Source organism: Ceratotherium simum, chromosome 1 (assembly GCF_057802395.1).
Source record: "Ceratotherium simum simum isolate JZ-2026a chromosome 1, ASM5780239v1, whole genome shotgun sequence".
NCBI lineage: Eukaryota > Metazoa > Chordata > Mammalia > Perissodactyla > Rhinocerotidae > Ceratotherium > Ceratotherium simum.
Genome location: NC_141900.1, coordinates 87,907,310 through 87,922,875, shown reverse-complemented (window position 1 = coordinate 87,922,875; position 15,566 = coordinate 87,907,310). Strand labels below are relative to the sequence as shown.

The 15,566-nt window shown below is 52.7% G+C and overlaps 1 protein-coding gene across 1 annotated transcript in view; it reads left to right on the top strand.

The window, feature by feature from the left end:
* The window catches only part of PLXNA4 (plexin A4), a 367,932-nt gene extending 353,177 nt beyond the window's left edge, over nt 1-14,755 (top strand). The window contains exons 29-31 of the mRNA XM_014787750.2: nt 1,132-1,344; nt 8,281-8,431; nt 10,552-14,755. Of these exons, the coding sequence (XP_014643236.1) occupies nt 1,132-1,344; nt 8,281-8,431; nt 10,552-10,647 (460 nt within the window). The 3' untranslated portion in view covers nt 10,648-14,755. The remainder of the gene's footprint in view (nt 1-1,131; nt 1,345-8,280; nt 8,432-10,551) is intronic.
* The last annotated feature ends 811 nt before the right edge of the window (nt 14,756-15,566 follow it).

The following is a 15,566-nucleotide window of genomic DNA, read 5'->3' as shown; positions in this document are numbered from 1 at the left end:
TCTGCTTCCTAACCTGCATCTCAGTGCACTGGATGGAAGCCACAAAGTCGGAGAACCGGCAGAGAGGAACAGCCACAGGGGGCCAGCGGGCAGGCTTCTCCCAATGCCCTGGGACCCTCTCTAGCAATGGACAGAGTGGCTTACAGTTACCAGACCACACTGCACGTTTTTTCTCCTCTTTATTTATGCTGAATCCCCTTTAGCGGCACCTTCCTCCCCCTTTCCTCCAGGCCTCATCCAGCTAAGGAACCCCTATGTGTCTTTAAAAGTCTGACCAGCAAGTGTCCCCTCTGTGAAGACTTTCCAGACACTTCCCTCTGAGTAGACTGGATGACACCTCCCTTTGTCCCACATGGGACCTGCACATCTTTCGGTTCTAGCACCCATAGTTCTCAGAGCACCTGCTTGATTGCAGGTCTGACTCCCCCAGGAACCCCCCAGAAAACAGGCTTCCTGAGGGCAGAGGATGTGTCTGATGCACACTGTACCCCCCGTCGCTAGCGGAGTTCCTGATATGCAGTAGGTGCTAAGTGGAAGAATGAGGGAAGAGAAATAGGGAGCACAATGGGGCAGATGAGGGGCTGTGACTGTGGGTTTTTTAGCATGCAAGCCTGGAGATGGGAAATCGGTTAGCCGCACTTAAACTGCTCAGCCCAGTGCCTTCACTGTGCAGGGGCTGGCTGATATTACCAGGCGGGGAGGAAGGGGTGACTTCTCCCAAGTCACACAGTGGATGGCAGAGAATAAGACACAAAATCTAGATTCCAGGCTATTCTTTAAGGTTTGTCAACTGGATATGCCTCATATCCAGCGTGGGGGGCAGACAGTGGAATAGAGAGTCAGAAATTCCACTTTATAGCCCCATTATGGCTGCCTCTGACCCCCAAACCTTGCGCTATCAGGGAAGGTTGTGAGTCGTGCAGTCCAGGCTGGGCATCAAGTCGTCTCCAGGGCTGTCAACATTGTACCTCTGGATGGACTAGGCAGTTTGCTGGAACATAACTTGGTGCCATAGAGAAAGCTCTTAAGAACTGCTGGCTCCAGCCTTTACTCTTTCTCTTTGGGTCAAGCTATGGCGCCCCCACCCCCCTCTCCATCTCCCCTGACTGTCTGCCTCTTCCCTTCACACAGCCTACCACTGCGGTTTTGGGTCAACATGATCAAGAACCCGCAGTTTGTATTTGACATCCACAAGAACAGCATCACGGACGCCTGCCTGTCCGTGGTGGCCCAGACCTTCATGGACTCCTGCTCCACGTCGGAGCACCGGCTGGGCAAGGACTCCCCCTCCAACAAGCTGCTCTACGCCAAGGACATCCCCAGCTACAAGAGCTGGGTGGAGAGGTGAGTGCTGGGCTGGGCAGCCAAGGAAGGGCCCCTTGCAGCAGCCGGCAGCTTCCCTTGACGCGGGGTCCCCAGAATGGACCGGCGCTTACAGACGGTCAAACGCAGGGCCTAAGCCTGCTATTGCAACACCCCCAGCCCACATCTCAGTGGCGTTGTCAGCTGAAACAAGAACTGGGAAACGTGGCTGGAAGTTGCCACCATGCTCTGCTTCCCTGCATGGAAGGCCCGGGTCTTAGTGGCTGAAATACCTTCTAGGCTCAGGGAGGAAATATAGTTCCCTGCTCTAATCCCCATCAATAAATGAGGAAAAAAAATAAAGACTTTAAGGAACTGAATAACATCTTGCCACAGAAAGGCTGCAGGCCTCTCCCCATCTGCCCCTGTCCATCTGGCAGTTCTCCCAGCATCCTGTGGGGATGTCGTTGTCACCGTGAACAGCTTCTCACTGTCCCAGTCCCTTGACTCTCGTGCGATGAGCTCTTGATGCCCTGAGCCTTGCAGTGCTGTCTCAGCCACAGTCGCCCTGGTGTAATCAGTCTCACACAGTGCACCTGTGACTGGAGGGCCACCTCTATGCTGCGGAGCTGGGTTCGTCCTGGTGCAAAGCTAACTCATGGTAAAGAACATTCGTGGTTGTCTGGGCCCCATTGGCTCCATATGCTGAACACTAGAGCTGAGCAACCAGCTGAAGCTTTATTTATGTATTCATTACAGTAGCTCTTGAACATAAGAGGACAGGATTTATAACCTTATTTTGTGCCCATGAAAGTGAACAAATATGCATACAGAATGGCTAACTAATCAGCCCAAAATGGCTTAAGTGGCCAAGATGAAACTAGATCCCAAACTCAGCTGACTCCCAAATCTCTTTTCTACTATTTATGATACTTTTAGACAGGGCCTCTGCCAACCCGTAGGATGCCTCTGTGTGAATTAAGAAAGGTGCCCTTCCTCCCAGATGATGTGGCCTCACTCCAGAGTGTGTGGTTTGTTGAGTGATGGACTAGTTGTCAGGCCCAGCTCACCCTCTTGTCCAAGCACCTTTGTGCAGTGAACAGCCTGCACAACTCTATGTGGCAGTCCTGATTTTAGAGTCCCTTTGTCTTTTTTCCAAGTAGCTTAAAGATAGGAAACCTAGATGGAAGCTCAGATTTGGTGCCTTTTTGAAGGGTAATAGAGACCAGAAGTTGTTCTTGACTTGGTGACCAAAGACAAAATGAACAGTATCATTTTCCCCATGGCAGGGAGATAGTCTCCATCCTTATATTTGAAAATTGCCTTCCGTTTTACAGAGAGAATCCTGGCCACATCTGTAACATGGTTCTGCTAAAAGGGTTGAATTATGGTCCACCCTCCCCTCTGTTCTTTGATATCCTCCCCTGCTCTTCTGCTGATACATGTGGTGGGCATGTAGCTGTGGCTGTCAGAGAGACAGCTAACTCTTTGGTCCTTGTATCTGATGATGTCTGAGTCACCAGGAGAGGCTCTTGCCTCCCTCTACCCAGACAGTGGCTCATTCTTCTGACATAGAGCTGCCAGGAGCAAGCCCTCCTGTGTGGTCAGTGGCTCTTCAGGAAAGAGAGCGGAGAGAGGCAGCAGCTGGGCCACTGGCTAGCCCTGCACTGGTGCAGTGTCACTGTGGTGGGACTTCAGGCAGGGAGGACGGGAGCAGGGATGCAAAGGGCTGAGAACACTTAGGAAACATCTGCATAGAGGACACTTGCCCAGAACACAGCCCGTTAGTGGGAGGTGAGAAGAACGCCTGTGCTAGGCTAAGGGTCTCTCTTTCACTTGGTGCTAGATGAGGTTTCTGCCACGCAGCTGCTACGGGTCATGGGTAAGCCCAGTCCATTTGGTTAGTTTTAGGAGTGGTTTGATGGTTTCCATTTCTTTTCCCACTAGTTTCTTAGCAACCAATGGCACTCTCAGGAAAGTCATCTCAGTTGCTTGAGGTCCCAAATTCTTTCTCCTCTCATTCTGGGCTGAGGGTGCAGTGACAGAGCGATCAGGAAACAGCACGGACAGGTCTGGAGGTCAAGCCTGGAGTGCTTCATCACTTGGTGATAATGGGCCAATGCCACTCTTCCTCCCCAAGGAGGCTGGCCTCCCAGCTTGTCTGGCTGCTGGAAAGTGAAGTCCAACAGCACAGAACTCGCTCAGGATCTACAGCAAGCCAGGTCTCCCCCCTCAGCCTGCTGAGGGCGCTGGCAGCCCCCAGTTCAGGAGAGTGAGGGTAGCACACCATCATCTTGTGGCTGGGGCTTGCCCACTTCTGAACTCGCTGCCTGAGTGCTGTGAGCGCACAGACAGCCCAGCAGGACTCAGGCTTAGTGACTCACTGCTGTACAGTATGCTCTCCACACACTTGGGGGGCCCTCTGTCCCAACACAGCGAAGAAATGGGGTTTACTCGGGCTGGCCCTCTCTATAGAAGGGGTGGAAATCATATGCATCCAGGAGGCCTCACTAACTGGTGGTTGAACAGCCTAGATGATTCTGTCGGCACCTATGCCAGCTTGTGTCTCCTAGAAGTTCTTCATTTACCCATCCTTCCCTCCATCCTCCCACCTTCCCCCCACCCATCCTCCCTCCTGTCCTCCCACCTATCCCCACCCATCCTCCCTCCCATCCTCCCTCCCATCTCCCTAACTTTCCTCCTTCACATCCTCCCTCCTATCCCCCATCCGTCCTCCCACTCATCTTCCATCCCATCCTCCCATCTCGTCCTCTCTCCATCCTCCCTCCTGTTCTCCCTTCTGTCCTCCCACCCATCCTTCCATCCCATTCCTGCCTCCAAACACCTTGCAATGCTAGTAGTCAGAGTCCCCACTGCAGTCTCCCAGTCTTCGCTGCCTCCATCCAAGTATTAGGGCTTTTGCTTGTGGCCACATCTGGAAAAAGGGAGAAGAGTCTCTTGGTTTCCCAGTAGCAATCAACTGCTACACCCATCTTACAGAGCGGAACTCAACAGTGTTGTCACCATGAACTGGCGTGTTATGATCAGTTGTAATTTCTGTTTCATTACCAGTAGCAGTAAAATGTTCACGTGTGGTAGTGATTCCCTCTCATTTTAAGTTGGTTATCCCCGTGGCAACGTGAGCCTCCTTCAGTCTCAGACATGAGCTTTCCGTGTAGGAATGAGTGCGGTGGAGTCACACTTGGCCCACTGGGAATTGACTAAGGGCGTGCCACACATTTGAATGCCATCTATCACATGTGTCACAGCATAAAAAAGGTTAAGAATTTTAAATATTTAAATATGCCTCCTAAGGAAACCATCCATTCAAAATATAAAACTGTGACAGTTCACCATGGGAGCAATACTGGACGCGGAGTATAGACATTTCATTAACTTATTCATTAATCCAGGGGCCAGACATTTATGGCACCCGTCACGGGTGTATTGGACACTCGGGATATATTACACTTGATCTTTCCCTTGTGGCTCTCATGGTCAAGGAGGATACACAGACAAGACGGCACTCAGCAGGCCCATGAGCTGTAATGGTGGAAAGCTCGGGGAGTAAGGACCTGATTCCGCTGGGCCTGGAGAGGTCAGTGGATGATCACACAGGAAGACTTCTGTGCAGGGCCTTGAAAGGCAGGTATCTGGGGACATCAGGCTCTAAATGTCTTTCACTTCTGCATCATTGTCCTTGAGGTATTTGAGGGGATGACAACACTTTGTCCTTCTCTAAGAGTTCAGGGTGTTGGAGACCACCTTCTCCATCACTAGAGCCATCCAAATGGCAGAGAGGAGACGCCCGCCATCACACACTGGGCACAGCCCGTAGAAGCCCACAAATGTGGAACACTGCAAACTAGTCACCAGCCGGGAATCCAGGTGTCTGGGGCCCTTCCCTTTATGGCAGCTCCCTGAGGGATGATGTGAGGACCACAAGGGTGCTGACGTCCCACCTAAGCAAATTCAGCAAAGAAAGCTGGGTAAGGCCAGTGGTGGGACCCAGACCTCTTCAGCAGGCCGGGCCTCAGCCAGGGCTTGGTCAGCTTGAGGGGTTCCTGGGGGACTTTCAGAGCACAGTCCCTCCTGAAGGGGCTCACCTGCAGGCAGAAATCCCACAGGAGCAAGTTCAAGCACAGGAGCCCAGGCTGACCTTTCCCATCCTCACTGCACAGCCAACTGATAAGAACACTTGTTGGAAGTTTATTGATGGGGAGTAATTGCATTCTTCACAAGCAATAAGGCTTCTCAGTGGCGGGGCCCAGCACACAGGCCAGCCCAGCAAGAGCCAAGAAGGAAGCAAGTGCACACACAGCTGAGAGATGCCGGGGCAGCATCATTAGCAGGCTCAAGGGGTGCTGGCAAGGGGGTGGGGCTCGGCAGAGCCCTGGAGGGGAGCGAGGAGAGGTCAAGGCAGGGGCAACAAAGCCCTACAGGGGAGCGTGGTCCCGCTTAGCACCAGGCAGGGCTCAGGGACAGGAACGGGGCAGAATGTCAGCCAGACCCCAAGCCCCACACCCATCCAGGGCATTGAGCTGTGCATGGCCACTCAGCTCAGCGATTTAGAACTCACTAAGATGAGGACATGTGGTGGATCCACTCATGGGCTGGTGTGTGGCCATGGACGTGCACGGGTTCAATCCGGCACCCTCCACACAGGCAGCAGGGGAGAGATCTGACCTCACTGTTAGAGAGAATGATGCAAAGCATGGCCAGGCGGAGCTGCCACCCATTGCTTCAGATGAGAAGATTTGAACCCCTGCCCTCTTCCCACTCCACTCCCCAGCCGTCTCTTTCTTACACACACAGACAGACACACTTCCAAAATATTCCCTTTGGAGAAACGGACTGGGCTTGTAGTGCCTTGCAAGCCATTGCACAGGGACAGGGTGCTGGGTATCTGCTGTTTCCAGTGGAGATGGTGGTCCCTCCCCTGAGCTCTCGTGCACCACAGGGACCTTCCAGGCAGCAGTAGAAGTCCTGTGCTGTTTGCACACATGCTGATGGATCCGTCTGTCGACCTGTGGAAGGTGTCTGGGCAGGTAACGCAGATGGCAGGAGTCGTGTCCTGTCAATGGGGACCTGGGCTTTTCATCCTGTTCAGTCGCTCCGACTGTCCGTGGGTGACAGAGTGTAACTGTCTTGAGGAAGCTCTGGACCCAGCCATATTACCAGAGCTGCATCGGGCTGCTGGCCGTGGAACCAGCGTGAGGGAGGTCGTTTGTTCCTGTTTGTCACCAGTGTGACCCGAGAACATAACCCTTTACCTGACGAACATATTTTGCTCGGTAGGCCTGGAATCCGTGAGGAGGTGATGACACAAATCTCCTTGCGAGTGGCAAGGTTGGGAGTCACCACTGAAATCCCTGGGTCTCTGCTATAAAATGGAACATTGGCATTTATTGCCTTCCAGAAATGGTGGCAATGAACTGAGTCTCTCACTGGAACTTTTGTACCTGGATTGTCATTACCCGGAACCCTGAGGAACCTGAGGATGTGTGTGTGTGGGGGGGTGCAAGCCTGGAAGCGAGTGGGCTCTTCTGGGATGGAGCAGAGGAACCAAAATGAAACAAGACAAGGAAGTGGGGGCCTGAGGGCTCTGAAGATGGAGGGGAGACGGAGGACCCCACACTGAAAGAAGGTTGAGAAGAAAGACAGTCCAGATGAGACTGGAGGCAGGACGGCTGTGGCTCAGAGCGGGGCGGCCATCCCAGCCCTTGCAGGCCCAGGAATCCCCTGGTGGCAAATTGAACTGTCGTTCCATTCCAGGCCCTCGGGCATGACGGCTGGAGTGGTGCATGAGTGCCACCTCTACCGGCCTGTCACCCAACTCCTGGGCACCGACGGGGAGAGGTGGAGGTGGGGGGACGGGCACAGGACTGATGGATTCATGATCAGCGCAGTAAGGGATGCAGGCTGAGAGAGACCCAGGGCTGAGGTCCAGGGTGAGACCGTACTGGAGCCTCTCACCTGAGCAGACCTTGATTTCTGGGAACTCCCAGGGCCTGTCGCTGTCACCTGCAGTTGCACAAGTGAGACTGAGTGCCTTTCCTAAAACTTTGTGGCCCCGATGACTCACCTGCCTCACCCTAGTCCCCGCCCTGGCGACTGTGCCCGCCACCCTTCTCAGCTCTAGGCTCTCAGGCCTGCTCTCCCAGCATTGACGCCTCAGGCATTCAGAGTGGGCTGAGCTGGCATACTGCAAGGCCTCCTGGGGGTGGTCCCCACTGTCCTGAGGCCTCCCTGTTTTTGCAGGTCCCTGGTCCCTTTTATGTAGCCTGCAGCCAGAAAACGCCCGGGAGAAGGTGGGGTGTGGCTGTTTTTGGGCCACTGGGGCCCTTCGTTCCTCATTAGGAAACTGCACAACTCCCCTCTGGCAGGGAGTTGGGGTTTGCTGCATAAAATGTCAAATTGCAGAAATTAAAAATGTAAATGCTGGCATCTAATTAACCAGTTGACAGCAGTGCACAGCTGCAAGTGACAGTGACTGATTGCCTTCTGCCAGCCTCTCTCCCCAAGCAGCCCCCAGCCCTGCCCTCCTCCCGTCTAACCCCCGAAGAGGGGAGGACATCAGGGCAGAGCCACTGCTTGCAAGAGCCTTTGGGCCCTGTGGAGGGGACCTCTTGCATCTGTGGGAGGGAGTGTTAGAGGCACACAGGAGACAGACTGGACCACTCTCGTGTGTAGCTGGGAGCAAAGCAGATACAGGAGAAGACCCCTCCTTACTCCTAGTCCCACCTCTGTCCACCCTCTGACAATATCTGGGCCACTCCCCAAATCCCTTCCCTCTGTGCCTTGTGCAGCCAGAACTACAGAGGGCTCTCCCTGGGCCAGACCCAGAAGCCAGATGGGAGCAAGCCCACCATGGTCCACAGGGGGTCACGCACAGGCATCCACTGGGAGTTTCCATCTCTCGTCTACTCCACATGCACGGCTCCAACTCCTTTCTTCCCCTCTCCCATCCCTTGGCAGGTATTACTCAGACATCGGGAAGATGCCGGCCATCAGCGACCAGGACATGAACGCGTACCTGGCTGAGCAGTCCCGGATGCACATGAATGAGTTCAACACCATGAGCGCGCTCTCGGAGATCTTCTCCTACGTGGGCAAGTACAGCGAGGAGGTGAGCCCCACCCTGCTCCGGGCCTGTTGGGAAGGACGGGGGCAAAGATGGAGAAATCTCTGCCTGTAGCAGCCTCTGTGCACAGGAGCATCACCCCAGACACCCTACCCCTGCTGGGAACTCACTACCACCCAGGACTCAGAGGCTGTGCTCCCAAGTCTGCGACACTAGAAATGTGCCAGTCTGTGAATTCTGCATTAATCCCTGCCCTTCTCAGATCCATAGATCAAGTATCTGTTTCTTTCATTTTTTTTCCTTCTTATTTCTTCCCCACCATTCCGTCTCCTTTATTTTTTCCATTTGTCTCTCTGATCTAATTCTCTTTAAACAAGCAGCTCCCCACTGTAATGGGCAGGTCATATGGTATGGAATGGAATGAAATGGAATCAGCAGAGATACAGAACAGAGTAGAAGGGAATCTGTTTTTAGTTGCTGTGTTTTCGTTGGAAAACCTCACCTGGGGTCACTGCCACTACAGTACTTAGCGGCCAGTACAAAGGTGCTTATAGGAGTTTTCTTGGTCATGCAGGCTTAGACCAAGTGGGTTCAGAATGATCTAGGCTCCTTGTGTCTGAGCAGCAGCATAACCACCCTCTTTGTGTGGGGAAGGTGGTGACAGGAGCTGAAGCCAGTGTCCCGGGTCCTCCAAGCCTCCTCACTGAGAGAGGGTCTAGGAGCCGCAGGTTAAGGAAGGAGCCGCGCTGGGCCCGGGGCCTGGTGTCCCGCAGGCCGTGAGCAGCGTAATGCTGTGAACCTCAGGTGAAGGGGGAGCCAGCGGCGGGTCCCTTAGGGGAGGGACCCCAGTGCCAGCCTGTGGGCCAGTGCTGGTCCAGAGGCAAGTTTTTACCTGTCGGTGGCCACCTGAGAGACGTAAGCATGACGTAGAGTACGCCAGGGTATGAGGACAACTGCCTCCTCTTGGAAAGGACTGTCCCTTAGTCTAAGTTCTAAGTCCTGTTAGTACTGTTAGTCTCAGTACTCTTGCCTACTGTCGGTGTTAAAATGTCCCATCCTTAGAAGTGTTGGTGCCAGTAACTGGCAGTTCTTGGCCAGCTAAGAAGTTGGCAATGCTATCTTGGTCTCGCCAATTAAAAACACGTCAACTGGGCCAAGAAATTCGAAGCTCTGGGAGCCTCCCTTCAGGCCTTCAACCTCTTCTTCCCCCCTCCCCCACCCCTCGCTGCTCCTTCTCCCTGAGGCCCCAGCACCAGTAGATTCCACCCATTTGCCACGTGCCGTGCCCCTCGTGGAGCATTGTCCTAAGGGTGTTCCGTATGTTCCCTGACTTTTTCCTCTCCCCTGGAGCAGCCCATGGCGGGACTAGTAATTCCCACATTTTACAGATGAGGAAATGAGGGTTCAGAGAGGTTGCATATTTTGCCCCAGATCACCTGGCTAGAGACTGGTGGAGCCAGCATTCGATCCCACGTCTCCTGAGTCTGAGTCAAATTCTACGATGTTTCCCATCACAATTGCTCCCTGTCATTGTCCTCTACCGACCGTACAGTCTCAGAAAAGGCTTTGGCAGACGTCGTCCATTAGGTGTTAATGACAGTAAAGCTTAAAACATAACTCTTCGAGGGGTATTTGTTTCTTCACAGGCAAAGTGAAGCCAAATGACTTTCTAAATGTGGAATTTTGAGCCTTGGGGAGCTGATGGGGTAGACGTTCCTTTTTTGGAAGGGGGGTGGGATTTCTTGATCTCCGTGAAGTTACATTCACCCAAGACACTGGGCCCCACCCTTTACCTTGGGTATGGAACCATCTGCTGTTTGATCTGCATGTAACTATGGCATCTTTGCATAGGTGTCTTCTGCCCACTATCAGCTGTCCTTCATGGGCAGTAAAATGGACACATTTATTCAGACATGCTGATGTGTGTGCTGACATCCTGTGCTCATTGACACATGGGTGTCCACACGTTGTACCCCATGCCAAAGTGCCCCCTATACCTCCCCAGCCCTGTTCACCAGGCTGCCTGCTTAGTTAGCAACTTCGTGTGTGCGTCTTCACGTGCACATGTCTTCCCGATCCTGACTACGTCCCTGTCTGTGCGTACCTTAAGAACACAGACGTATACATACAAACTAGTGATCTCCCTGTTCTTGTCCCTTCAACAGATCCTCGGACCTCTGGACCACGACGACCAGTGTGGGAAGCAGAAACTGGCCTACAAACTAGAACAAGTCATAACCCTCATGAGCTTAGACAGCTGAGAACCGTCCTTCCAGGGCCCCCTGGAGGGAGGGACACACCAAGCCGTGCCTCAGTCTAGATTTTCATCTTTACCAAGTGCAAGTTCCAACTGGCATCAGCAGCATCCCCTGAGCAGCGCTGTCTCTCTCTCTGCCTCTTTCTGTCTCTCCCTTCTTTCTGGATCCCTTCTCTTTCAGTTGCTCTGCCAATACATTGAAACAAGCCACTGACCCTCAGTTAGTCCAGGATGGCCAGGCCCACAGCAAGGGGGTTCTCTTTCCCAGATGACCCCATGCATCAGCACCAGGGCCCAAATATGGAAGAGGAGCCATGGATAGAGGATGTTTCTATGCTGCTACTTCACCTTCACCTTCTTGAGAGCCCCCACATTGGTACGAGCCTTGGCTAGGGAAGAGGCAATGAGCTCAATATTATCTTTTCTGGGAAGACATCGCTTGGCTCTGCCCACATTTCCATCTCCAAGGGGTCAGTCAGTGGTATGGTCCCTTTGCAACTGTGAGAAGAAAGGCCACACTTCCTGCATGTAGCTGGAGTAGGGGTGCATGTGAGGAGTTGGGAGGTGCCCTGTGAGCTTCCTCTCTCTTGTTGGGTTGGCATCCAGAGGCCTCCTTGTCCCCTTTCAATCTTGTTAGAGCTCTTCCAAGTGCCCATAGGGACCTGTCTGCCCATCTCCTCCCCTGCCTGTGGAAAACCAGACAAGAGAACGAATAGCAGTTGCATTCCACCATGAAGATGCGCCTAAACTTCTAATCTGGCTCATAGCAGCAGAAATGCAACATGGAGTGGGAGAAAAGAAAGAAAGTTGTGTCTACCGTGGAAGCAGAATTTGTTGTTTTCTATTCATCTGCAAATGCAAGTGAATCACGAACATAGTCATAGGTCTAATCCATTGCCAGATCCTCGAGTGCTGTCTAGAGAAAGCACCTCCATCCTCCTTGGTCATCGCTCATCAAGGGTCAACATAAAATGCAGAGTGCATCCGGGAGATTCTACCTCCAGCCGTCTCCATGGCTCCCTCCCCACCATCGTTCCTGAGAACTCTATTGAAGGCTGGGGCACACAGCCTAGCCCCTGTCTCCCCTGCAGAATCTAGTGCCATTGCTGTGCAGATCACTTTGTCCCTGGACTGTCCAGACCTCCTTGGGAATTATTTCATCAACATCTCAGCTGTCTCTTTGGTTACTCTCCTCCCTCATCTCTTCATCATGGAAAGAAGTCATCATTGAAAGAAACACGCTCAAGCACAGCCTCACAGGGACAAACTGAAATGCCAGCCAAACTCAGCCCCTGGCTTGTCATGTCTGGGAGGGACTGAAGAGTCAAGCTGAAGGACCTGGCTGGAAATGGGAGGAGGGACATACAACTGATGTCGACTCTGGCATCTCTTTCTCCATCAGATGCCATCTCCATCCTTCTAGCTATGGATACATCGTTTTAGGCAGCCAGGCAAATGTGTGCTCAGACATGAGTGCCTAGGTGAGCAGGGGCTATGGTGAGAGATGGTCTAATGGAGGGTCACGGAAACCTGTAATATTGAAGGGAGCTTAGATGCCATCTCTGTCTATGGTCCAGTCTCCTACCGTAAGCGAAAATCTCTCCTGGCAGTCCTGGTGTCACGTTGTACACCACTCTGGGAGACAAGGAGAAGCATCGTCTCAAGTGGGGTTGGGGGTGAGGGTTCCATGGTGTTGCCTTCACTCCCCGAGCATCAGATATCGTTTCCTGCCATCCACTCAAAGGGAGCTCCACGTGGAAAGGGGAAGGAACCACACCATTTCCAGCAAAGTCTGTGAAGCGTCCTGTACTTTGAATGCTAATCCCTTTGGATATGAATATGTGTGCGTGTGTGTGATCTCATGTGCACGCGCGTGTGTGTGTATGTATATCTGTCTGCCCCAGGAGTAGGCAGAGAGCCCTGAAAGATTTCTTGTCCTGGGTGGGGGGATGTTGATGTGTTTCCGTTCTCTACCCTTGCTCATCATTCATCCTGCAGCTTCAGGACACGCAGTGCTTGCCTTTGATGCTGAGTGCGGGTGGGTGGAAGGAGAGGTCACCTGTCCGGAGGAAATCAGGGTGGTCACTGGCCGAAGGAGGCCTGGACTTGACGGAGGCTGGGTGGTGGTGACCCAGAGCAGGGCATAATGTGGCATCGAGGAGGACAAATGGTGGACAAAACACGAGTAACCTAACCAACGAGAAGAGAATGGGAAAAGATGCATGTCAGGGGGGAAAAATAACCAAAGGTTTTGGCAGATGAGGTGCCAGGTGAAGAAGCATGGAATATCTACCTGGCTCATTTGACTTCCTCCCAGGAAACCACAGCCCCTGGCAGGCCAGGAAGGAGCGTGTGGGAGGCAGGCTGAGGAGGCACCTTGGCCTCTAAAATATTTTTGCACATGTGAAGGATTGGGGAGAAGAGAGACACAAACATATTTAACACGGATTTGCTGAATGGAAGCTCTCTGTGTGTGTGTGTGTGTGTGTGTAAGAGCATGTATGTGTGTGTGTGAGTGTGTTTTGATTTATTTTTTAAGTTTTGCACAGTTAGAGAAAAAAATGAACAAGCAGAGAAGAAGACTTATCACGGTTCTGCTGAAGCTTTTCTTTTATACCGGATTATTATTATTGTTATTGTTCCTTTGTTGGTACAGAACTTTTTTTTTTCTCATGTTTTTGTTATAAGAGAAACTTCAGACACCTCAGAGAAACATAAATGTCAGGAAGAAAGAGCAGGATGACGGGTGTCCTGGCTCTCCCCGTTCGTTTCTCCTGGGGGAGAGGTTTGGGGCAGATCTTACTTTAATGGGTGGGTGGGTGTTGCTGGCTTTGTCTCTGGCCTGTTAGGGGATGGAGAAAAAGGACAGTCACGCAGAGTCGCAACTCATCTCACCTGTAGAAGTTCTTTCCTTCAGCTGTTTGTTTGTTTTCCATTTCTTTCATTTACATTCTTGGTGCACGTGTGATACGTTTCAAAGTAAAGACAAGGCAGCGTTTTCAAAAAGCTGTACTTTCCCCCAAATCTTCTTCCCAAAACTCCCCTTGGCATCCCCCATCTCCTCCAGGCAGGCCAGAGACCTGAGAGCTGCCCTGGCAGCATGCGGGCCAGCACGCTGCAGAGGAGGGAATGGGGCAGATGGGGTCCTGTGGAAGGGAGGTCCCCTCAAGGTTTTCCCCTGTCACAGTTAATGTGCAGGGTCACGCTTCTGTTTAAGGTGGAACCTTTATTTGATTCCTTGAGTTCTGGGCAGAGACCAGGGGAGAAGAGACCCTCTTCCCCACTTCCCCCTTCATTTTTGCCTCCTGCACCCTGTACCCCTTGAGACCACCAGTGTCCAAAATGGTACCAAGAGATCATGCAGTCCAAATAACTGACCTGGGTTAGGTGGGGAGTTTGAATGTTGGAGGGAGATGGGCTGGAGGTGGGTGGTGGTGGAAAGCCTTATGGGGTCTTGAATTTAAAAGAATGGGTAGATAGAAGCTGAGAAATATAGCTGCAGGCTGGTCGTTTCTTCTGGGCACAAGTCTCCCCAGGGATGGGCTTTGCCATTCTTTGTCCTTCCTTGTAAGGAGAGATCCTGACATTTCTTGGTTACTGCAAATAGGGCCATTAAGTGAAGTTGGCTATTGTGTCAGTTGCTTCCTCAGGAAAATATTTATTTTTTGCCTTCTTCTTTCAATGCGGTTTTAAATTTGGGGACCGAGGATAACCTGAATGTCCCACAGGCCGAGATATATTCACACCCCGAGAGTGACATGCACACCCAGAGCCAGCCCCAGGGCCTCCCTCTTGTGAGCGGGTGCACCAGTGAGGGAGGCCCGAGATGCTTGAGAGAGAGAAGTCGTTCTAAATAAGTCCCAAAGTTTGAGGTAGACTGTCCAGGACTGTGCCCAGGGAGAAGCAGGAGTTGTCGACAGGTAAGGTCTCTGACCTTGTCCCTTCAGCCTCAGCTCTCGGCTCCCAGCCTGAAGTTAATGTCATTGTCCTGTCCCAACACCCACTGCCCCCAACTCTCCCCAGGTCCTCCTTCTCTTGTCCCCATTGCATGTCTGGCCCCCGAGTGTGCCCCTCCCCCAGCAGAGAGGCGTGTGCCCCCTTGTCCCTCGTGCCTACACGCTGCACGGGTAGCCTCTGGCCCAGGGCCATGAGTCCACTAGAATACAGGAGCTGCTCAGCCCCTCCGTGGACAGCTCAGCCCTCACGGTCCAGCCCTCTGGGACTGTCCTGGCCCCCTCCCACCCTCCCAATGCTGCCTCCGTGAGCAGTCGGGCTCCCTCATCCAGCCAAGGGCCTGTAGGTGCCCCATCACAGAAGCCACAAGCAATGATTTCCCAAATGACCTCTATTCCAAGAGGCAAGTGCTGCTGATGTTTCTAGAACTCTAAACAGTGCTGGGATGAATCCAGGTATGAGCACCCCTTGCTCTGACCTGAAAAGGAAAGCCCTGTTCTCCATCTGTCTTCTTTCTCAGGACTAAGGGGACACTTCCTTTGGCTTCACAGGATGCAAAGTCAAATACTTAACCTAGTGAACGTTAAGGTTAATTATTACTAATCAAGAACAAACTTTCCTGCCTCACAGAGAGCCAAGGAGGGAGGGAAGACGCAGGGAAGCACTCTGTAGGCAGGAGGCCTAGATACTCCTTTCTTGGCCCTGGACCACAGCCCTTCCAGGAATGGGCCTCCCTAAGGAGCAGTCCGAGCCAAGAGGCATTTCTGTGAATCCATAACTTCCAGGTACCACGGTCCTCACAGGCCCCCCGCCCAGAGAAGACCTTGCCCCAGGCAGATCTGGCTCCTTCTGGGCCTTTCTTCTTGCTCCCGGTTCACATCAAGATCTCCTCTCAGCCCCTGCTCTTCCTGTCTGCTCATAGGACAGGCTACTGAGGGCCCCGACCCCTCAGCCCCTCCCTTTCTCTTT